Here is a 24,817-nt window from a genome sequence, read left to right as displayed (position 1 = left end):
CAAATTCGGTCTCAAGACACTTGACACTAGTTGTGTGACCCTGGGCAAGTCACTTAATCCTCACTGCCCCACCAAAAAAAAAAAACCCACAAGAATAAAAATAATGAGCTGTGCTTAAAAACCTAATGACTTAAGACTGCAGAGCAACCATGAACCAACCCTTTGGTGATCACATGTGAACATACTACTGATAGCAGTAAGTTGCCTTTCCTTCCAGATGTGTAGAGAAGTTGGGGCAACCTTGAGAGACCTAATAAAGCCGGTCCCACTTCTTATGCAGATGAGGGAACTGAGGGTCAGAGAGGAAAAGGAACTTTGTGGGGTAGGTAGCAGAATTGGGATTTGAACTTTGGGTCCTGTGGAGTCAGTCGCCAAATCTGTAATAAAGCACTTTTATTTTTCTTTTTGCAGGGCAGTGAAGGTTAAGTGACTTGCCCAGGGTTAACATAGCTAGTGTCAAGTGTCTGAGGTCACATTTGAACTTGGGTCCTGCTGAATCCTGGGCTGGTGCTTTGTCCACTGTGCCACCTAGCTGCCCCAATAAAGCACTTTAATCAATATTTGTCTTTACTAGCTAACATAAGTTTTAGAGCAGGAAGGGACTACCATAATTATCTAGTACAAGTCTCATTTGCGAGGGAACAGCTCCAAAGAAAGTCAAGTAACTTGGACAAGGTCATATAGCTGATAAATAGCTCATCTGAAATTCTTTTTTTTTTAATTCTTTTTGCAAACAAATCAAAAATCCACCAAATCCTAGATTTAAGAGCTTTAATCAAAAAAAAAAATTATTGCACCACAAATGAATTCAACAGTTTCACATAATACAATGAATATTTACAACATGAAGGAAAAGACCCAGAGCTAATGCTCAGATAAAGAATTATTTATACATATAAACTGTGTTACCATAGTAGTTTTATGTTTTTTATACATGTTAAAGTATGTCCAATCACTCAGTATATTTACACCACTCTTGCTTTAAAAATCAACATGCAGGGAATCCTTAATCATCAATTTTAAAATACTTAAATACCCAGAGACCTAGTTAGTAGCTTCCCAAAAATATATAATTAACCTGTATCAAGGGAGAGAGATGGTATGGTCAGATGACTCAGGCAGGAAGGAGCAGGGCCTGTGTGACTCCAGGTTAGGGTGTGTTTGTTTGAGCTGAGTATTTAGCTGCTCAGACTTGCCCATTACAACCTCATTTTAGTAGTTTCTTTCTCCTGCCCCTGGGCAAAGCTGCTGAAAATATGCTGAACAAAGTAGTAAAAGAAACTTAGTTCTGTGTAGGACTGCCTCTTGCTCAGAAAAAAAAATGCTTCTAAACACATCTTCATGTTGTAAATGGAAATATTTCGGCTCACAGACCTGGTGAGAATTTATGAGCCTTTTAAAAGCCTCCCCCCCTTTGGGGAGGGGCAGCTGAGATAGGCTCGAAAAATACCTGGGGGATGAGCTGTGGGGAGAGTGATGCTGTTCCCCTCTTTGGGAATACCAGGCATTGCTGTATGCTCCTGAAGAACCTGGGCAGAGCAATGTAAATAATTTGTTGTTAAAATATCTCCCTTCCTTGTTACTTGGGAAACATTCACATATATATGATCCTGCAACTGGTTCTTAAGTCAGTGGTTAACCATGATGAAGCCTTGAGCAAGCTATAGTCTGTTCTGAAATGATCCCCTTTTCGAATGAATTTTAAGATCCTACTATGCTGAATATATATTGACTTTTCCTTAGAAATAGTTGGTAAATAGAATGGCCCCTAGCAATCACAGCCAGAGCACTTCAAGGTAAGCACACTCAAGCACTTCAAGCTTTGTAAATCCTATATATGTTACATATAATCTGTAGTGTGTTTATACATATTGGAGGCTTAGTGTTTTTACGTACAAGGCAATCGAGGCTGTGTTGCAGTTCTCCATCTCCAAAACTGGGTTTGTGGCCAAAGGTAGAAGGGCCAATATATTTATTTTGTCCTTACCCTATAGTTTGCTCATTCTCAACTGTGCATAGAATTGGGAGGGAGCAAATCCAGGTTTCTGCTACATAGAAGATACTGATACTGATTTCTCAGGAGATTGTCTAAGAGTGCTATGGAATTGGAGGGGGAAAGATGGAGAATTTAGGGTGGAAGGCAATTCCTTTTACCTCTCTGATTTTTCTCTAAGAACACTGGTAAACTGACTGCAAGACAGAAGAAATGTTTACAAGCAAATCTGGCTTTAAAAAGTATGCTTTAAAATGGTTTACCAGCAACCTGTACAAGACATATATGAGTTTAAAAAGGCAACTGAGTATATTCAGTACTTATTAACACCTTTTTTTAGTATTTTCTTTAAGAAAAGTAAAACGAGATCCCTCCAGAAAGTTGCATGTCCCTCACTGACTACTATCAGCCCCCAAGGCAGAAATCATACCTTCTGACATTCTAAAATCAGGACATACCTAGCTTCAGGAATTGGTGGGAGGGATTAAGAACATTTTAGTCTTTTTCCCTCCCTGGGATCCAAACCACTGGAAGGGAAATGCCAGGAAATGTCTTTATAAAAACACATTAGGCCATATGGAGGTTCTAGGAAATTCAGCAAGATGCAACTTGGAGGAATCAGGTTGTCCTGTACCACTAAATGTCAGTCACTTTAACCCCTCACAGCACTAGCTTGTCCACTGACATTTAGCCTTCTGGACAGATACTAATAGTTAGAACTCTTAAAGTGCTAGCACTAGGGGTTAGAGAAATCCAAATGCAAACGAACCCTCTGAGGTGCAAGTGTGGGGATTTATAGCAGCACTGTGTGAAACAGGAGTTTCCATTAGCTACTTGTCATCCCACCCACAAAAGCCCATGGAAAGCAATCCCTTCCTTTCACAACTGGCAAAATCTCTGAAATCGGCCCTATAATGTGGCTGTCAGTTTGCAACGAAGGAAGCTCTAACCATTATTTGTCTTGTAAACAATGTTTCAAAGCTTGTACAAAATACTGCAATTACAGTGATTAAAAAACCCACCCAGACTGGTGTGCTGTGTTCTTTTCATAGAAAAAGTGGCTACACATGGAATTTCCATTCTCAGGTTTCTTTTAAGACCATGGCACCCTGGGATTCGAGATGGATGGTCGAATGCTACCTCTGGGAGATGGCTTGGACCCAAACCACGACATCTATCATTTAAACAGAAAAACAACAAATGATTAGCATCATAAAGAATATGGGAAAAAGTATGAAATAGTTCACAAAGGCCATCCATCCTCTGTAGAGGAGAAAGCAGCTACAGGAACTTGTCACTGGTTCCTTTGGTCTGCACAGGCCTCTTGCTGCTAAACAGGATAACAGGTTAAATTTGATGACTAAATTTTATCTGCATAGAACTGGACAGTTTGAAGGAACCTTAGACATCATCTACTTCAACCTACAATGGGGAAACAGGTTGAGGCTTGAACTAAGTTCAAGGCTCCTCTCACCATATGCCGTTTGAGGGTCTAGGTTACAAGCCCCTGCATGAAATGCCTTGGGATTTCTAAGTCTGGATAATGCATAATACTCATAGGTCTGGGGAATGACCCAGAACAAGACCATATTTCATTATCTGAGAATTACACAGAGGTAGATTTTTAAAAGAAAGACCTTTCAAAAAAATCAGACCTGCTCAACAGTGAAAGCTGCTTTGATAGCTAAGTTCCCCATGGTGGGAGGAATTTAAGCTGAAGCTGGAGGATCACTTATCAGGGATGTTGTAGAGAAGACTCAAGCATCACATAAGGCTGAACTAGATGACCTGAAGTCTCTTCTGGTGAGACTGTATAAGAATGTATAAGAATGATAAAATAAAGAAAGGAATCAGAGGCTATACAACTATCAGGGGGCCACCACCCAAATGATCTGTAAGTGCTTGTTACGTTTACTCTTCTAGATTCAATCTTTACACAGATACGTGTTAGCACCTCATCTAAGATTCCATTTTCCATCCCCACTCTGAAGAACAGAAAAATCTACCTTATATTCCAAGGTCTCTTTGAGCATGTTTTCTTCCTCTTGTGAAAAATTCAGTAGCACAGACACGGCTTTAATGAGATGAAAAGCCTGAAAGGGAACAGATGTTGCTTACTCCAAAGAGAATGTCCAGCATGATGGCCAGACCTGGGAAAAGGGGAGGTGGGAGGCTGGTGTGGTGCAGGAGCTGTCTAGATATTCCAGCAGATATTTGCTCTGAGCTTAGGGAGAACTTCCAGGGTAGCTAAGTGGCTTGGTGGATTAAAGCACCAGCCCTGGATTCAGGAGGATCTGAGTTCAAATCCAGCCTCAGACACTTGACACTTACTAGCTGTGTGACCCTGGGCAAGTCACTTAACCCTAATTGCCTCAAACATCTGGAGCCACCGCCAATCGTCCTGATCTATGTCTTGCCACTAGACCCAGATGGCTCTGGAGGGGAGAGTAAGTCTGGTGACTCCTTTACTTAAATTCAATTCACTGCAAGTTATGATGACATCATCTCCTGATGTCACAGTCCGCTTCGAGAACGGACAAACAAACAAAAAACATGCAGGAAAATTTCTATGTGGCAGTGGTCAAAGTGGGAATATTCCTGTATTTCTAGCCTATGGCCTGATTAAATGACTAATAACCAGTTTGTGATCAAAATTTGGGATGATATTTGAAATCAGCAAAAACCTTCAAAGTTTTTTTTTTTAAGCTTTCCAAGTCTTTACTATCAATAGCAATGAATGGCCATTATGTTTACTAAGAGAATGCTACTTTGAGTATTCTGTTCTTTCATCAGTGATGATTTTCCCTCCACATCAAAGCAAATGGTCTTCCTGGGTGGTAGTGGCCAAAAAAGATTTATTCTCTGGTGGGTGACTTTTTGGCGATGAGCCACTCAGTTCATCACTAGGCCTGGATCGGTTTTCTTTGCAGTCCAGTATGATCTACAAGAGCACAGGCACAGCCTTTGTCATCCCAGGGACACATCCATAACACGATGATGTATCAGACAGGATAATCTCAGTGTAGTTATCATAGCAGTAATAACAAAAGTAATTATTACTACCACAAACAAAAGCAGCTAACATTTGTCACAAAGCATTTTCACATACATTTTATTTGATCTTCACAAAAACCCTCTTGAGATAGGTTTTACTGTGAAAGGTACTGTGTAAGATGGAACTCTGGGCCTGGAGTCAGGAAGACCCAAGTCCCAATCTGGCTTCAGATACTGGCTTCGTGATCCTGGGCCAGTCATGTCACCGGTCTGCCTCAGTTTCCTCATCTGTAAAATGGGGATAATAATAGCATCTACCTCCCAGGGTTTTTGTGAGGCTCAAAACAATTGTAATGTGCTTAGCACAGTGCCTGGCACATAGTCAGTGCTATATAAATGCTAGCTATTATGATTATTATTAGCTATTGCTGTATTGACCTGAATACTGGGTGTCCTTAAATAAAGGTCAGACCCCTAAAATAAGATTTCATTGAAAAGAAAAAAATAGGTATATACTGAAATAAAATGCACAAAATTTCATTAAAATATTCTTCCTGTGAAATTTGAAGCATTTCTTTTAAAACAGAAAAAGATTCTTTATTTTATTTTATCACCAATACCTTAATATCTATCCCTTTCATCATTGTTCTCTTATTATTTATAGCCTACTGTAGGGTGTTCTATAAGCCATATATGAGAAAAACCATTAGGCTATATTTAGTCCAATATGGACTGAAATGTATGCAGGTATGTATATGTATATTATCTGCTTATTCCCATTTACAGTTGAGGAAACTAAAGTTCAAAAAGACATGAAGTAGGGCAGCTAGGTGGCACAGTGAATAGAGCACCAGCCCTGGATTCAGTAGGACCTGAGTTCAAATTCGACCTCACACACTTGATACTTACTAGCTGTGTGACCCTGGGCAAGTCACTTAGCCCTCACTGCCCCGTTTAAATAAAAAAAAAGAAGTCATTACAAAACAAAACACAAAATCAAAAAGACATGAAGTGATTCAACTAAGAGCACCCAACTCTTCAATGGCAGAGCAGCTACTTGTTTGGGTCCTCAGATTCTTAGGTCACTGTCCTTAGCCCTCTGGTTCAATGGAGCAGGCAAATGAAGCTGAACAGGTTCAAGCCCTGGCACTGGTAATTAGTTGTGTGACCAGGTATGGGAAGACTGTGACTCTCAGAACCTTAGTTTCCTCAGCTATAAAATGGAGGGCAACTAGGTGGTTCAGTGGATGAAGCACCAGCCCTGGATTTAGGAGGACCTGAGTTCAAATTCAGCCTCAGACACTTGACACTTACTAGCTGTTTGACTCTGGGCAAGTCACTTAACCCTCACTGCTCCACAAAAATAAAATAAAATAAAATAAAATGGGCATGATACTAGTACTATTCAAGTCACAGAACTGTGGTGACAAAAGGACTCTAAATTTAAGTGCTATAAAAATGAGCTATTATGATTATTACGAGAAAGAAAAGCTGAGTTTAGATTTAGGAAACATGTTAAGTGCTACTATAAATCATTTCCTAAACTGTAACTGAGCTATTACCAAGTATGGGACAGGGACAGGAAGAAGTAAGATGGCATGGGAACTGTAATATGAAAATTCATACAGGAATAAAAATCCAGGGCAAACTGAAACCAGTGTTTTTACCTCTGATTCCCGACAGGACATGAATTTTAAAACCACATGCTTGAGGTATTCAAAATTTATCTCTCGAGAATCATTTAAGTCTGAGTTATTGGTGACAGTTGTGGAAGCAGTAGGCACTTCAGGATTGGGTTTCTCCCGAACTTCAAAGATATCATTTTCAGGCCGAATTTTCTGGAAGAGAAAAAAAACAAAAAGAGGAAAAACACTGAAATATGCTACCTTCTTTGCTCCGAAGAAAAATAGGTCAGATGTTTTAACATTTCTCAGCATGGAAATAATCCAGGTTTTAAGCCCTTTTCCTCCATGCCTTCTCCATACCTGCAGATGGGGTAAAGTAGTTGGACCAAACTGATAGCTGATCCTTCAGATATAGGATTTAAAGCTGAAAAATACCTGAGAGATCATTGAATCTAACCTCATCATTTTACAGAAGAGGACCCCAAAAGAGAAGTGATTGGCCGAAAGCCACACAAGTTGTAAGGGGGAGGGGTCAAAGCTTGGATTCAAACCTAGGTCCTCTTCAAATCCAGGGTTCATTCCATTAAGCTGTGCTCCTTTTAAGGGGAGCTATTGCCTCCTAGAAAAGGAAAAGACAGCTTCTGAAGCAAACATGGCTGGCAGAAGGTCTAGGGATGGGATTGTGGCTAAGGAGGAAGAAAGCACCAGAATAGAAACATTCAAGTCTGTCCTGCAGTCCCTTCCGCCCCCAGCCCCCAAGCAGCCCAGTCATGAAAGTTCATATGGACAGTCACTCACCAACTCCTTCTGGAGGGTCTTCTTGAGTTCCAACATTCTCTGCTGCAGCTGCTTTATAGTCTGTGGAACAAATGTCAGAGCGGCAGGGATTTAGACCTCTGAGGTCATCCAGCCTCAAGTCTCCTCCCTCCCCAATCCTAAAGCACAGATCTGCCCACATCACTGTCCTGCTCATTAAGCTCCCAATTAGGTCTAGGAGAAAACAAAACTCTTACTTTTGCATTTAAAACCCTCTACAGTCTTACTGTATCCCATCTTTTCAGGCTCATTACACATTATTCTTCTCCACACAGGCTGTATTATGGGCTTCCTTCTGTTCCCCACACATGACCTTCCATTTCCCATCTCTGTGCCTTTGCTTATGCAGTCCACCATGTCTTTAATATAGCTCCTCCTCAGCGCCACCTTCTAGGATCCTGGGTTTGCTTTAAAACTCAGCTCAAGTGCTTCTCTCTACCTATAGTTTTTCCTGATTCCCCCAGCTCCTGGTGATTCACCCTCCCCCCCCAACCCCCTCTTCACCCCCCCCCAATTATCTTGTAATTAACTTTGCATATATTTTGAATACTAATGTAGACACATTGCTGCCCATATGAATGTAAGCTCCTTGAGTGTGTGGACTATCTCACTTTCATAGTTATATCCTTGGTGATTAGTACAATGCCTGGCTCATAGCTGGCACTTAATAACTGATGACTGGTTGAATGATTGGTGGAGCCTGGTCTTGTGAGAAGGGCCCCCTGTTACCTTGTTTTTCTCTATGATCTGCTGCTCCAAGTCTCGGTTTTCTTTTTGCAGCTGCACCATATCAACACAATCCACTTCTCCGTTCAGGGTGCATTCATCATTTGAGAGGGGATATAAATCATCACTCAATTCCTTTGCTGTTTCTCCATAAACAATTACCTGCTGGGGTGGAGAATGTATACTTCAGAGCCTCTTTTGCTATTAGTCTTGAGCTTATTTTTAGGTAGAAAAGGTACAAAAATAAACCACGGGATTTTTCCCTCCAGATAAATGAACTGTCTGCCCAAATTGTTACTAGATCCAACACACAGTGGAATGTCAGTTGGAAATCAATCCCAATTCTCTATGCAAAGGCACAGCTGTGATTTATTTGTGACCCCCCCCCCCAAAAAAAGAGAAAGCCAAATGGGTAATTTTTTTAACAGGCCAGACACAAAGTAAGTAGCAATGCCAAATACAACCCAATGACCATCCCCAAAGATACAGGTTTACCTGAAGGTACAACAAATTTCAGTCACTGTGATGTTAACCAGCCTAATGTTTTTTTGGGTTTTTTTTTTTTTTTTTTAGTGAGGCAATTGGGGTAAAGTGACTTGCCCAGGGTCACACAGCTAGTAAGTGTTAAGTGTCTGAGGCTGGATTTGAACTCAGGTACTCCTGACTCCAGGGCCGATGCTCTATCCACTGCGCCATCTAGCTGCCCCTGCCTAATGTTTTTTAGTAGTACTTATCTGATATTACTGCTCAGGTTCCCAAAGGTGATCTGCCTGTGATAGATTCAGTGGGATTCAACAAAGATTGCAAATTAGCTAGCAACTTACAAATCAAGCCAACAATTACTAATTAAGCACCTACTATGCAAAAGGCACTGGACTGAAGATGGCTGAGGAAAGACAGTGAGCTCTTGAACTCATGACACAATCACTCCAAAAAACATCCAAGTAATGCTATAGGAAAATGCCTGGAGCAGCAAAACTCACAGAAGAACGTGCTGAAATCATCTTCTAACCAAGAACAGCTTGGAAGGTCAGAAGGAGGGAGCTGCTGTGCTGATACAGGAGTTGAGTCCAACCCCACAATCACTCTGACACAGATTCAGTCCCAGGAAGGCCTCACCAGAGAAGGATACCCCCAGAGCCTCTGAATCAGCTGAAGTGCCAGTGTCGTCTGGAACTAAGCTCACAATCTGGTGAGAGGGGTGAGCCCTGGCCTGGGCAGGGGGAGACTAGAGGGGTCTATGCTGGTGCTGAGGCAGAACTTGGATTTTTCACCCCTGCTGAGAACCAGGAGGTAGGCTTGAGCAGCAGTGGCCCAGGTGGGGGAGGGGCACAGGCTCATCAGAGCTAAGAACCATAACACACAAAGCTGGTTGATTGGCAAGTTGGTCTGGGGTCATCTAAGGACCAGGGAACAGGCTGGGCAAGTGAAGAACCTGATCCTCCTTAAATCATATCACCTGGGACTTCTTAAGCTTGGGATACTGCAGCCTGGAAACAGTGCCCCACTTTAAGGAGCTAAAAGTCAAGTAAAATGAAGGCAAGATGAGCAGACAGAGAAAGGTTAGGACCATAGAAAGTTTCTTCAGTGACAAGGAAGACCAAGGGGCACCCTCAGAGGAAGATGTCAACATCAGGGCCCCTATATCTAAAGCTTCCAAGAAAAATAAGAATTGGTCTCAGGCCATAGAGGTGCTCAAAAAGGACATTGAAGATAAAGTTAGAGGTAGAGGAAAAAATGGAAAGAGAAATGAGGGGGATGCAGGAAAGACATGAGAAAAAAGTCAAATGGAAAAGGAGGTACAGAAGCTCTCTGATGAAAATAATTGCCTAAGAATGAGGATTGAACAAATGGAAGCCAGTGACTTTATGAGAAACCAAGACACAATAAAGCAAATCCAAATGAATAAAAAAATAGAGGGCAATGTGAAATATCATCTGGGAAAAACTGCTGACCTGGAAAATAGATCCAGGAGAGATAATTTGAAAATTATTGGTCTACCTGAAAACCATGATCAAGGAAAGAGCTTAGACATCATCTTCCAAGATATTCTATGGGGAAATTTCCCTGAAATTCTAGAAGAAGCAGCTAAAACAGAACTTGAAAGAATTCACCGATCACCTCCAGAAAGAGATCCCAAAAGGAAAACTCCTAGGAATATTATAGCCAAATTCCAGAGTTCTCAGGTCAAGGAGAAAATATTGCAAGCTGCCAAAAAGAAAGAATTCAAGTACTGTGGAGCCCCAGTCAGGATAGCACAAGATCTAGCAGCTTCTACATTAAAGGACTGGAGGGCATGGAATATGATATTCCAGAAGGCAAAGGAAATGGGATTACAACCAAGAATCACCTACCCAGCAAAATTTAGCATAATCTTTCAGTGGAAAAAATGGGACTTTAAAGAAAAAGAAGACTTTCAGATATTTGTGATGAAAAGACCTGAACTGAATGGCAAATTTGACTTTCAAATACAAAACCCTAGAGAACCATAAACAATTGGAGCTGGGGGACATACCTGGGGTCATACAGTGGTCGACTGTCTTGTGTCTGAGGCCGAGTTTTGGCTGGGATCCCCCTAGGTCCGGGGGTGATGATTTGTCCACTGTGTCACTTAGCTAGATGATAATGTCTTTAGGGTTAAATTGAGGAGTGAAGGGAATGCACTGGGGGAGGGGGAAGGGCAGAGGTGAAATCCTATATGAAAGAAACAGGAAAAGGCTTATGGAGTGGGGGAAGAGATGGGAGAGGAGCAGGGCAGTAAATGAATTTTACACTCATCAGAAAAGGCCTTAAACTCAGCAGAGCTGCCTCAAGGAGGGACTAACACACACACACACACACACACACCTAACTGGGTGGAGTAATCTATTTAATCTGGGCAGTAAATGAGCCTAACGCTCATCAGAATTGGCTCAAAGACCTCAATCTCATTAGAATTGGCACAAGGAGGGAATAATGTACACACTCAATTGGGTGGAGTAATCTCTCTAAACCTTCAAGAAAACAGGAGGGGAAGGGGAAGGAAAGGCAGAGTGGGGGAGGGGACAGATAGAAGCAAATCCCTTTTGAAGAGTGATAGGATGAAAGAAGATGGATAACAGAATAAATATCATGGGGAAGGGAATAGGATGGAAGGGAAACAGTTAACAATAGTAATCATGAAAAAGAGAAAAGGGGGAAAAATTGTACAAAAAATATTTATAGCAACTCTTGGTGGAGGCTAAGAATTGAGAATCAAGGGAATGTCCATCAATTGAGGAATGACGGAAAAAGCTGTGTTATATGATTGTAGTGGAATGGACTTGTGCTACAGGAAATGGCAAACAGGATGATCCCCCCAAAACCTGGAAAGACTAATGAACATTGATGTATAGTGAAGTGAGCAGAGCCGGGAGGACACTGTGCGTAGTGACAGCAGTATTGTTCAATGAGCAATTGTGAATGACTTAACTACTCTCAGTAGTGCAATGATCCAATACAATCCCAAGGAACCAATGAGGAAGCTTACTATGCACCCCTATAGAAAGAACTGATAAAAAGAACACTTGTGGATTGTACATATATAACCTGATTGTGATCTTGTGGAGGAGGGAGGAAAGGGAGGGAGGGAAAAAAATTTGGAATTCTAAATCTTATGAAAATGAATATTGAAAACTACCCTTACATCTAACTAGAAAAAATAAAATAAATGTTGCTTAAAAAAAAAGGCACTGGACTGAACAATGGGGATATAAAGACAAAATTGAAACAGTTCCTACTGTGGCAGCTAAGTGGTGTAGTGGATAAAAGCACCAGCCCTGGATTCAAGAGGACCTGGGTTCAAATTTGGCTTCAGACACTTGACACTTACTAGCTGTGTAACCCTGAGCAAGTCACTTAACCCTCACTGCCTTGCAAACAAAACAGTTCCTATCCTCAAGGAATTTACATTTTATCGGGAGGATACAACATATAAACAGTTAAGTTTACATAGGATAATCTGAGGAAAAGAAGGAGAGATGGTGAGGAAAGGCTTCCCATAGGAGGCAGCCCATGACCTGAGCCTTGAAGGAAGACAGATATTCTAAGAAGCAGCTCGAGGAGAGAGCACATTCTAGGAATGGGCACAGACTGCAAAAGCACCAAGAGATGGGCTGCCAAGTCTGGGGACAAGAAAAAGGCCAATTTGGTTGGAACACATCAGTATGGATGAGAAGTAATGTAAAAGTCTAAGTAAATAAGCTGAGAGCCAGGTTTTTTGAAAGTTTTTTGTTTTGTTTTGTTTTTGTGGGGCAATGACTTGCTCAGAGTCACACAGCTAGTAAGGGTCAAGTGTCTGAGGCCAAATTTGAACTCAGCTCCTCCTGAATCTAGGGCTGGTTGTTTAACCACTGTACCACCCAGCTACTCCCTATGAAAGATGGTTTTTGTCTGAAGTTTGTATTACTTTAGAGACAAGAGGAAACCACTAGAGTTTTTTGATCAAGGAAATGATGTGCCTAGACTTATGCTTTAGGCCGGGACTTCTTAAACTTTCTCCACTCATAATGCCTTTTTGCCTGAGAAAATTTTACTTGACCCCAGGAATACAGGTATAAAAATAGGTATACATAACCATTTTTGGTGGGGGGGTGGTGGTGAGACAAGTGGGGTTAAGTGACTTGCCCAGGGTCACACAGCTAGTAAGTGTTAAGTGTCTGAGGTCGGATTTGGACTCAGGTCCTCCTGACTCCAGGGCTGGTGCTCTATCCATTTCGCCACCTAGCTGCCCCCATACATAACCTTTTACAGTTGCCAAATTTTTCAAGACCCCCACAATCAGTTATGTGACCCCATATATAAGGTTGTGACCCACAATTTAAGAAGCTTTGCTTTAGGAAGGTTATTTGGGACTGTGTGAAGACCTAAACTAGCATCTTATAAATGGAGAAAAAGGAATAATCACTAAGGATGTTAGGGAAATAGAACTGAAAAGACAGCATTATTGGGGATTAAGTAAAGGGACAAGGCAAATATAATTTGGAGGTTATGAACCTGGGGATCTGGAAAGACAGTGATGTCTTCAACAGTCATAGAGAAGCTTAGAAAACTCATTGTTTGCGGTAAGGGGGAAGACGATTTCTGTTTTAGACAGATTTGGGGATGTCTACGGGGCATCCAAGTAGAGATGTTAATAGATTGTGATCCAAGACTGGGGATCAGGTGATGGCCAAGATATGTAGATGTGTAGCACTACAGAGGTGGTAACTGAATACAGCAGAGCTGATTCAGAGATGACTAAGAGACATTTTGTAGCAAGAGAAGGCAGCTCAAGACAGAACCCTGGAGCAGACCCACATGTGGGGGTGGGATATGGATGATGATCCAGCAATGGAGACTAAGAATAGTCATACAGGGAGGGGCAGAACCAGGTGAAAGCAGTATCCTGAGAGCCTAGGGAAGAGAAAGTATCCAAGAGCAAGGAGTGCTCAATCATGTCAAATGATGTTAAGAAATCAAGGATGAGTAAGAAGAAAAGGCTTTCACACTGAGCATTTAAGAGATTTATTGGCAACTTGGCAGAAAGTGGTTTTGGTTGGTTGGCAAAATAGAAAAACAGACCACATGAGATTAAGAAATGTTTGGCTTTGAAATGGAGGAGAGACATAGGATGGCAGCTTGAGGAGATGGAGGGTCAAATGATTTTTCAAATTACAGGGTATACTTGGACATGTTTGTAGGCAGGAGGGAAGGAGAAAAAGCTTAGAGAAACGGGGGAGGGAGGAGAAAGACTGAAGGGACAAGCTCTCAGAGGATTTACAAAGGTATGGGATTCAAGGGCACAACTATAAAGATTTATTGGACTAAAGCAAAAGTGGAGAGAACAGAGGATGATGTTGAAAGGGCTTTAATATGTAGACTAAGGGAGATTAGAACTTATGATGGACAGCATCCATATTCCCAATCAAGTTAGAACTGAGGTCCTGTGCTGGAAGAAGAGCAAGAAAGGAATTAATGAGAGAAGAGATTTGGAACAGCCATTGTGGAACGTGGAAAAGTCAATTCAAGGAAAATAAAAGAATTACTGTGCAGTGGTCAAGAGGGCAGGTGAAATTAGATAACGAATTTATAGTTGACCCAATCTGAACGTTTGTGACTTTTTCCATGCTTTTTGGCAGCACGCCTCTGAGAATCAATGTGGATGATGCAGATATGGGTTATGGCAAATGGGAAAGCAAACCATGAGTAAGGACAGATATATAGATGAAATGGTAAAACAGGGGGTTAAGACTGTGAACAGGGCAAACTAAGGTCAAAGTCAGGCTAACATATTAAGGAGGGAGGGGTGCAGTTACTAGAATTTCATGCAGATCAACTATAGGACTAGAAAGATGGAAGTACAGGAGGTTGTGGTCAGACAGGATTTCAGAGTTCTGAATCATAGCAATGGCTCACATTTACACAGTACTTAAAAGTCTGCAAAACACTTTATCGACATTATCTCATTTGATCATGAGGGTAGAGCATTTATAGGTAATGGTGAGGTCAATACTATGACTTCCCACATGTAGCTGAGGTAAAGGGGCAGGTTGTAGGAATCGAGGCGTTTGAAGATGGGAGGGCAGTAGGGATATAACAACATATATACTGAAATCTCTAAGCATAAAGACAAGGTTGGTGTGGAATAGATGACTTTGAACCATGTAGCTAACTACAACCAGGAGTAGATAAGGTGATTACATGTGGAGTGTGTGGCTTTCTAAGGGAGGAAGGATGCCGTGGGATGGAAACAGAAGGAACGTCTGGAAGTGGCAGTGATGTTTCAGGGGTTATGAGAGAAGGTGCATACTGGGTCAATACTGGGGAGAGTGGCAAGGGACAGTCTTCTGGAGGACATCAGGTTTCTGTGAGTCGAATTATGGAAGGAGTATGAGAAGATGAGGTCTAAGATCAAGGGAAATTTGTTAATAATAAATTGGGAGTTTTTCATAGGACATAGTGGAAGAACAGGAGGGGATGGGTTGCAGGTCTGACAACAGACTTGAAGTCATGAAGTGGTAGCAGGGAAGAAGCTTTTTGACTATGTAGTCAGTGACTGAATCAAAGAGATTTATTTGATAAGGAAGAAGGGAGAATTTGCTCAGCATGGGAAATGGATGTAATATTATTTGACCTGCATGAATCCTAGAATGGTATTAGGCAATATCAGTTCTTTTTGAAGCATGAGCTCTGATTTTAGAGGTGAGAGGCCTCATATTTGAAATTTTTCATGTACAAACTGCTAGGATGATCTCCTAAAAAAGAATTCACCCATGGGAGAAGAGGGCCAACATGGTAGAGGATAAGCAGGCCATAGGTATTGCTAATGGGGATATCCATTCGACAAGTGAAATTAAATGACAGCAATGAGCACACATGTCCTAGAGACACAAAACAGGAGACAGACTGCTCATGCACCAAGAGTAAGGGAGAACAGATGGATAGCCTGACTGATGCAAGAGTACCTATGAAATATTAAGGGAACGAGATCATGTCTTCCAATGCAATGGATGGATGCTCTATGAAAGATTTATGGAAAGATGTAAACAAGAACTGCATAGGATGAGGTGTGCATGGATGGAATCTGCCTCAATGAAGGCAGCAGCCACACTGATGCATTCATGACTCTCAACTCAAGTGCTACCTCCTTCAAAAGGCCTTTTCTAGTTCTCTTATTGTATAAATTCTCCCTCCCCTAATCACTGGGTGCTTATTTGTATACATACTGTATTTTCTGAGCTGTGAACGTATCATATTCCCTAGTAGAATGTAAGCTCCTTGAAGGCAAGGACTTTTGTATCCCTAGCACTAAGCACAGAGCTTGAAACAAAGCAGGCACTTAATAAATGCTTCTATCGATCCATAATTATTTGACAACAAAATGTGTAAATTTCGCAGAATCTCAGATTTGAAACAGTCCTTATAATTAACTAGACCAGCCTGTATCTCAAAAAGAATCACCTGACATTGGGTCATCTACACTTGATTTGAAGATTTCCAGTGTGCAGGAATCGATTATGGCCAAAGGCAGCCCATTTCACTTATGACTGGCTTGAATTGTTAAGATATTTTTCCTCATATCAAAACCAGACTTGCCTCTTTGCAGCGCCTACCCTTTGCTTCCAGTTTTGTGTTCTGGAGGTCAAACAGAGTAAGTCTAGTCCCTTTTCAATACAATAGCTCTTCAAATATTTGAAATAACCTAATATGTCCCTCCTAAGCCTTCTCTTTTTCAGGCTAAATATCAGTACTTCATTCAATCAATCCTCAAATGGCATGATCTTGAGGCCCATCACCCTCCTTTGGATGCTCTCCAGCATATCAATGTCCTTCATGAAATGGGAGGCCCGGAATTGAAAACAATACTCCAAACATGTTCAAATCAGGGCAGAGTACATCAAGCCTGATGCCTAGGTCCCGATACTACCCCTTTCTTAATGTAGCTTTAAGATCATATTAGTTTTTCTGTCTTTAAGAGTTTATCTTGGGGCAGCTAGGTGGCACATTGGATAAAGCACCAGTCCTGGATTCAGGAGTACCTGAGTTCAAATCTGGCCTCAGACATTTGACACAAGCTGTGTGACCCTGGGCAAGTCACTTAACTCCAATTGCCTCAGCAAAAACAACAACAACAAAAGAGTTTATCTTTATGCCTATAAGTGTCATTTTATTATATTTGTCCCAAGATTCTAGTTGAGATCTTTTAGGATACTGATTCTATGATCAAAGTTAGCTCTTTCCCCATTTCTTGTCACTGGCAATTTGGGGAGGCATGCCAACTCTGACCTTAATCAAGTCACTGATAAAAAAGTTAAAGAATGCTCCAATCTTGCGCATTCCACTGGAGACCTTTCAAGATAACATAAAACTATTAATAACTACTCACTGGGTTACGGATACAAAATTAGAAGGGGTATTAGAAATCTTTAAACCTCATTTTACAGATAAGGAAAATGGAGTCCAGAGGGTTTAAGTGACTTGCCCAAAGTCAAACTCTAGTATTCCTCTGACCTATTAGTCTAGTTACCTTGCAAAAAAGAATGAGGTTAGTCTGCCATAGCTTGTTTTTATTAACTACTTTTCCCCACACTGTGTACTCAACTTCTGATGTACAACAACTCCTCCCCCCACTCCAACAACAAAAAATAAGCAAAACCAATCAGCAAAGCAACTGCATCTGACACCATAAGGCACAATTTTGCCTTAGCCCCCTACTTTGCTACAAGAAAGAAGGAACTGTCCATATCTGCTCTCCAACATCTAGACTGATCATTACAATTAATCTGATTTCTGTTGCTTTTTTATTATTTTCATTTACATTATTGAAGTCACTTTATATTGTTCCTGGTTCTGCTTTCTTTTGAGTTCAGCATTGGTTTATACAAGTCTTCCCATATTTCTATGAACTTCTCCTATATTTGTCCATTGCTTATGGCGCAATAACATTCCATCGTATTATTGTACCACAGCAATGCTCAGCTATCTCCCAATCTATGATGACTGATTCCTCTTGTATTTTTTTGCTACAGCATAAAGAGTTGCTGCAGCTCTTCCTTTCTGTCTGGGGTGAGATCACTGAGTCAGGGGGTATGGACAGGTAACTTTTCCGCAGTAATTCCTCACTGCTTTTCAGAGCAGCTAATCCCCAGCTCTACCAGCTGAGTATTAGTGTGTCTGTATTTCCAGTCTCTCCAATCAATCAATAACTACTTATTAAGTACTACTATGTGCTAGGTATTGGGGATACAAGTACAAAGAATAAAACAGTCCCTACCCCTAAAGAGATTATGCTCTGAACAAGTATCAAGGCAGAAGATTAAGAAGATTTTTTTCAAGGATTACATAATTGACATGGAAGCAATACTACTAGCTCCTCTCTGCCCTTCTCTTATCGAGACTGATATAAATGGCAAGGACCTAATGTTCTAATGAGAGAGACAAGTACACATAAAAACATAGGCATAGTAAATATAAAGTTAACAAATACAAATACATACAAAAAAGTCAAATATAAAGTAGTTTGAAAGGGAGGGCACTAGGGGTTGGGAGAATCAGGAAAAGCTAGGCAGAAGTAGAGAAAAGTGTGGCAAGTGGGATGGCAAGTGCAAAGGAACAGAGAGAGAGAGCAGTGGGGTGTGTGTGTGTGTGTGTTTTGGGGGGCAGGGGGAAGGGAGGGCAGACGGGGACCTGAAAAGGCCACTTGGAATGGACTGCAAAGTGCTAAGGGGGAGTAATATCCAAAGAGGCTGGAAAGATAACTGGAAGCCAGGTCGGGTGGGGTTTTGTATTTTATCCTAGAGGCAACAGGACTGGAGTTGATTTGGTAAGAGTCATATGGTTAGATCTGTGTTTAAGGGAAATTACTTTAGTAGCAGTGTGCAGGATGGCTTGCAGTCCAACAGGGAAGCCAATTACGAGACTACTATAATAATGTAGGCAAGAGGTGATATCTTTAAGGTGGTAACTGTGAGTGGAGGACAGGGGTCAGTTCTAAGAGATGCTATAATATCAACTATTTCTATCTTTCATCATCTTTGACAGTATTTCTCTTATGAGTAGTGATTTGGAACATTTCTTATGCACAGTTGACAGTTTGTCCTTCCTCTTTTGAAGACTTCGTATTCTTTACCCATTTAGCCTAAAGGTGAATGGATCTTGGGGCATGACCTCTTTTTTTTTTTTTTAAGTGAGGCAATTGGGGTAAAGTGACTTGCCCAGGGTCACACAGCTAGTAAGTGTTAAGTGCCTGAGGCTGGATTTGAACTCAGGCACTCCTGACTCCAGGGCTGGTGCTCTATCCACTGTGCCACCTAGCTGCCTCCATGACCTGCTCTTGATAAGACCAGGCTGGCTCTTTGTGAACACTGCTTCGTTTTCTAGATGGTCATTACTTTTCTTATACATTCTGGATTTTATTCTCAGGAATCGAAGGTAAGCCTGAAGTTTATAATTTGCAGACTCTTTTTTCATCCTTAAAAAATTGGTCTAACATTTTCTTTTTTCCAGTCCTGTCCATTCCTGTTCTTCACAATCATTCACAAATGATTGGTAGTGGCTCATCGATCACATCCAAGGGTTTTCAGAACCCTTGATGTAGTTCCTCTTGGCCTAGTGACATAAGCAGCTAGGCATTCTCTTACTCTTCCTCATTTTGGATATTAGCAATTTTAATTCTGTCTTTTCCACTACAAATATCGGTAGAGAAAAAAGAAGCAAAAATAAGTTGAGCAGCTTTGCCTTCTCTGTCACTAGTCATCATCATCCTGCATACACAATGCAGTGGTCCTATCCCTCCTTCAATAAAAAATAAAAATCACTCATCATTGCTTTTAGTTTTCCTTGTTAGACTCAGCTCACTTTGATCTTTAATTCCCTTGATTTCATCCATTATAAGACAAACACTTCCAGAACTATATTCCAATCATGTTCTCATCTTACTCAGTGTCAGTGATATAGGTATGAAGTAAATTTTGCCTCCCTTGCAATTAGGACCTCTTTACTGTGTGCATTTGTGTATAAACATCTGAAGCCCTAAGTTTTATTGCTAGGTCTTTCAATTCCATCTTCTGTGAATTTCTCAGTATCACTAAATATAGTATCCTTGGGCTCTAGCTGAGTGGTTGGAATGGAAATAGTTTTCTCATTCCTTTCCTTTTTGGTTTTGAAAGATGAAGCCAAGACATTCACACCAGTCTTTCTTAGGTACACTCTCATCCCTGGGCAGGAACCTGCAATTCCTATATTTGAAGCCATCACCTAAATTTCTTTAAATGGTCCAAAATCCAAATCCTATTCTCAGAAATGGTCAACTTAAACAATAGTCCATCTCTCAAATATGTCTTTTTCTTCAGATCTTGCCTCTGATGAGCAGAAGTAATAAAAAAAGGCAATACCTGTGCTCCTATGGTAATTTCCTGGACAACACGTCATAGCAATGCTTTATAGATTTTTTTTTTTAAGTGAGGCAATTGGGGTTAAGTGACTTGCCCAGGGTCACACAGCTAGTAAGTGTCAAGTGTCTGAGGCCGGATTTGAACTCAGGAACTCCTGAATCCAGGGCTGGTGCTTTATCCACTGTGCCACCTAGCTGCCCCCCGCTTTATAGATTCTTAATTTTGTTTTTGTTTTTTGTTTTTTTGCGGGGCAATGGGGGTTAAGTGACTTGCCCAGGGTCATACAGCTAGTAAGTGTCAAGTGTCTGAGGCCGGATTTGAACTCAGGAACTCCTGAATCCAGGGCCGGTGCTTTATCTACTGTGCCACCTAGCTGCCCCCTGCTTTATAGATTCTTAATTTTGTTTTTGTTTTTTGTTTTTGGGGTTTTTTTTTGCAGGGCAATGGTGGTTAAGTGACTTGCCCAGGGTCACACAGCTAGTAAGTGTCAAGTGTCTGAGGCCGGATTTGAACTCAGGAACTTCTGAATCCAGGGCCAGTGCTTTATCCACTGTGCCACCTAGCTGCCCCACGCTTTATAGATTCTTTTTTTTTTTTTTTGCAGGGCAATGGGGGTTAAGTGACTTGCCCAGGGTCACACAGCTAGTATGTGTCAAGCGTCTGAGGCCTGATTTGAACTCAGGTACTCCTGAATCCAGGGCCAGTGTTTTATCCACTGCACCACCTAGCTGCCCCACGCTTTATAGATTCTTAATGGTAATATCACTTGTGCACATATAAGTCATCAGAGGTGGGTAGTGGTCATCAGGTTTATGTAAGGCTTGGAAGAGATCCTCCACCATGTCCATGATAGATCTCTATTTCTATCAGGTTGAAAAATAGTTTCCTATAGATTCATTACTTCTTCCTCTGATCCTTACCAGAAGATCTCTCACCTGCTAGTAACTTTGAATCAACTTCATTCTTCTTTGTAAAGGGGTAGGTGCTTCCTGCTCTTTGAGCAGAATCCCATCTCTATTGATCTTCCTTTTATCCCGTCACTGTTTTCCACTCTCTAATCTACTAGGGTATAGGTCAGAATTCCCCTTGCTCCCTCCCTATCTTCTTGTTTTTACAATGAGATAATTTCCCCAGTTTTGGAAAAATTAATCTCCCTCACATTCAAGAAGGGAGAGGAGTTATTTAAACATGTCACCATTTCTTCTAGAAAGGAAACAAACATGTCCTTTAAGCACAGACAAAAAGACAAAGAGTGTGCATTCTATGGAGGCTGCTGGCAGCCTCCGCGCTCTCCACTCTCCGGATTTCCTAAAAACATGATCTTGAGTCTTTTGTCATTCTATTTGTTATCGAAAAACATGTGTTTTAGAATTCTCATCAGCAATCAGAGGGGTTGAAATGATTTTAGTGGGTGGAAGTGTCTAGCAGTTGTTGGCCATGGACAGGGCTGCTTGCCATTTCACTTGCCATACCACTGTCACCAAGCCTTGTCTCCAATTGTGGGGTCTATGACCTCATTCCCTTCTAGGGACTATGGAGATAATTTAGTCAAGATTTGAGGGAAAGCTTAGTTCTTTTCATCATGATTCACAGAGGTCCATTACAAATTTACCCCATCTTTCTTCAGCTTTCCTTGTACTCCCTACCCCAACAAAGCACTCCAGAAGACATTCCTGCTTCCTCTCCCTGCTAGAACCAGCTGAATCTTCCACTCAGGCATGTGCGTGGACCTCCCTCCACTGCTTTTGTTTAAATCTCTCCACCACCACCACTCCAACTGAGGAATGTGTATTTATTCCCAAAGAGTATTTTCATAAGACAAATTCAATAATTATATAAATTTAATTCCTAAAGGCATCACAACTATTTATTTAGAACAAATGAATGAATAGTAGCATTTTGTAGCTAGAAGGGACCAAATAGCCTAACTCCCTCATTTTACAGATGAAGAAACTGAGGCCCAGGGAAGCAAAAGGTTTTGCTCAAAGTTACACAGTGAAATAATGACAGCTCTTGGATTAATTCCGAGGTCTCTAGACTCACAATCCAGGGCTCTTCACTAACCCATGCCTCCACCCCTTTGCCCAGCCCCACCCCTCAGTCCAAATGTATTCGGGAAAGGAGATAAACCTCTCAGTGACGGCCCTCTCATGTAAGGGTCTCACTTATATAGGTACTGAAAATGATGGAATTTTCCCCACTAAGGACAGAGTAGATGATGAATGAATGAGAGAGAGAGAGAGAGAGAGTGTGTGTGTGTGTGTGTGTGTGTGTGTGTGGAACAGACTTGAATTAAAGGGGAAGCCTAGTCTTTTATGAAATTACTTCTGAGGTTCTTGAAGGCCCTTGTTTGTTTTCTCTCCCATTCCCTTGGCAACATGCTTGCTTTTTTTTTTTTTTTTGCTTCTTTGATTGCTTTTTTTGGCTTCTTTGATTCCTCTATAGACCACGCATTAGTGAAGGACTACTGAGTCAATTCCATGTTTGTGGCACATAGGAAAGGAACCCCCTCCATGGGTCACTGCTTCTGTCTCAGCTCTGTCCCTAGAGATCCCTTTCTTTCCTCTGCAGCTCATCTGCACTGGGTATCTAGGTGTAGTGGAAAGAGTACACCAAATCTAGAGTGAAAGGACCTGGATTTAAATTTCGGCTGTTCTGTTTACTAGTCGTTTCAACATAGGTAAGAGGACTCATTTTCCTTATTTGTAAAATGAGGTAATTGGACTAAATCAGAGGTATCTAACCTATTAGCTGAAGAAACTTGGGAGTGCTAGGGAGCTACTGCAAAGGGTTTATAAATCTGTACTGTGCACCAAGGATTATTTCTAATCTTTACTGAGTTCCAACAAAATATGCACGACAGTATAATAAGCCAATACACCTTCCACAGACTGAATAGTCTGAAGTGATGTGTAATGAGGGCCAAGAGACTGCAAAGAGAACTGACTACAACAATCTAAATGGAAATGACACTAGAAGACCTCAGAACCAACTTGCATACAACAGCCAATCTTAGTTTCAGAATGCTGATGAGGATACTACCTCTTTTCTCAACAGAAAGACTCTGAACTATAGCTGTGGAATGTTGGGAATGCTGTCAAACTCAACTACTGGGTAGGTTGGTTTTACTTGTTTTTCTTTGTTGTAAAGGAGAGTTCTAAGGCAGGAAGGGGTTTTATTGGGAAGTGACTGTTCTAAACAACAAAAGACATCAAGAAAGCATTACCATCTTTTGTACATATAGTACTGATTTTCAAATGTATGTAGGTAATATAGAGAGGAATAAAATACAGATTTACAATACAGTTCACAAATGCACAAATCTTTCTCTTTTTTGCTGAGGGGAAATGTGTTTAAAGCAGTGGCCAGTGTACTCACATTTGGCTCACCCTGGCCTTGAAGGGTCTCCTCCTCTTCTATCTGCAGCCTCAACACATTCATCTCTTTTCCTTCAGAATCTTCTTCCCTTTTGGCGTCTTTACACCTGTAGGCCTCCATGTCACTCTGCAACTGGTGCATCTGTAGCAGGACAAGGTCATGCCCTGGACCAGAACACATGAAGGCACCTTTTCTTTCTCTTTCAAATACTGAAAACAGCCCCAGTAGCAATTTTTTTTTTTTTAAGTGAGGCAATGAGGGTTAAGTGACTTGCCCAGGGTCACACAGCTAGTAAGTGTTAAGTGTCTGAGGCTGGATTTGAACTCAGGTACTCCTGACTCCAGGGCCAGTGCTCTATCCACTGTGCCATCTAGCTGCCCCCCCTCCCCCAGTAACAATTTTATGGAGCTGCATTTCCCAGACTCATCTGTCCATGGAATGCTTTTAGGTTTGCTATATAAGGAAAAAAACACCTATTCTGGGCAATATGGGTCTGAATTATAGAATACTCTGGGGATAAAAGAGTGGGGGCAATCCTGGAGTAAAATGAGAGAAAATCATACCTATTTTTATATGAAAAAAATCGTTGCACAAAGCAAACATTTTTGATAAATAACTTGATACCGAGTATTTCTGTTCAAGGTACAGCTTTTCTCCCTGGCACCCAGGCTCAAAACCTGGGAGACAACTTTGACTCTCCTACCTCAACAATCTCTTTTGTATCTGTTCCCTTTTTCTCCATTCTCAGAGCTACTATCTTCGTCCAGGCCCCCATCACCATCCATGTGTGCTATCATAATAACCTCCTGAAGTGATTCCGCTACCCTGAATTACTAGTCACACCCCGTGCATTTGCTCAGCCAGTTCCCCATGATTGGCTGTCCATTCAGAATCTTCCTTTTCCTAATAAGCTCACTTCCGGTTTCATTCATTTTCTGTAGCATTACTCAATACCCTTAACTAAAATTATTCTCTCCCTCTGCAGATTTTCTAGAGAACTTTGGATCCCTCCAGTCTCTATTGTCACACTATCTTATACGACACATACATGTTATTTCTTCACTGCAGAATATAAACCCCTTTTGGCCAGAATCTGTGAAATTTTAAAAGTCTTTGTATCACTAGCATCTTACATACAAGGAAGCATTTAAAAAATGGGGTTTTTGTTGTTTGTCTTTTTGTGTTTTTTGCAGGACAATGAGGGTTAAGTGACTTGCCCAGGGTCACACAACTAGTAAGTATCAAGTGTCTGAAGCCATATTTGAACTCAGGTCCTCCTGAATCCAGGGCCAGTGCCTTATCCACTGCGCCATCTAGCTGCCCTAAAAAATGGGGTTTTTGTTTGTTTGTTTGTTTGTTTGGGGGGGGGGGGGGCGTGGGGCAATGAGGGTTAC

The 24,817-nt window shown here is 41.3% G+C and overlaps 1 protein-coding gene across 8 annotated transcripts in view; it reads right to left on the bottom strand.

Moving 5' to 3' along the window:
- Window positions 1-24,817, bottom strand: part of GOLGA1 (golgin A1) — a 63,955-nt gene continuing 39,138 nt past the window's right edge. For 3 of the 8 annotated variants that reach the window (XM_043980548.1, XM_043980554.1, XM_043980549.1), the window contains 6 exons: window positions 23,424-23,587; window positions 8,158-8,319; window positions 7,411-7,470; window positions 6,655-6,825; window positions 4,000-4,086; window positions 7-3,167 (listed from right to left, as the gene is read on the bottom strand). In XM_043980548.1, the coding sequence (XP_043836483.1) occupies window positions 3,087-3,167; window positions 4,000-4,086; window positions 6,655-6,825; window positions 7,411-7,470; window positions 8,158-8,319; window positions 23,424-23,587 (725 nt within the window). In that variant the 3' untranslated portion in view covers window positions 7-3,086. Of the gene's footprint in view, window positions 3,168-3,999; window positions 4,087-6,654; window positions 6,826-7,410; window positions 7,471-8,157; window positions 8,320-23,423; window positions 23,588-24,817 lie in introns of all 8 variants that reach the window. The other 5 variants (XR_006354646.1, XM_043980551.1, XM_043980552.1 and 2 more) reach the window with 5 other exon arrangements.

Source organism: Dromiciops gliroides, chromosome 2 (genome assembly GCF_019393635.1).
Source record: "Dromiciops gliroides isolate mDroGli1 chromosome 2, mDroGli1.pri, whole genome shotgun sequence".
Taxonomy (NCBI): domain Eukaryota; kingdom Metazoa; phylum Chordata; class Mammalia; order Microbiotheria; family Microbiotheriidae; genus Dromiciops; species Dromiciops gliroides.
The sequence above is the reverse complement of the archived record's forward strand: the minus strand, read 5'-3'. Positions and strand labels throughout refer to the sequence as shown.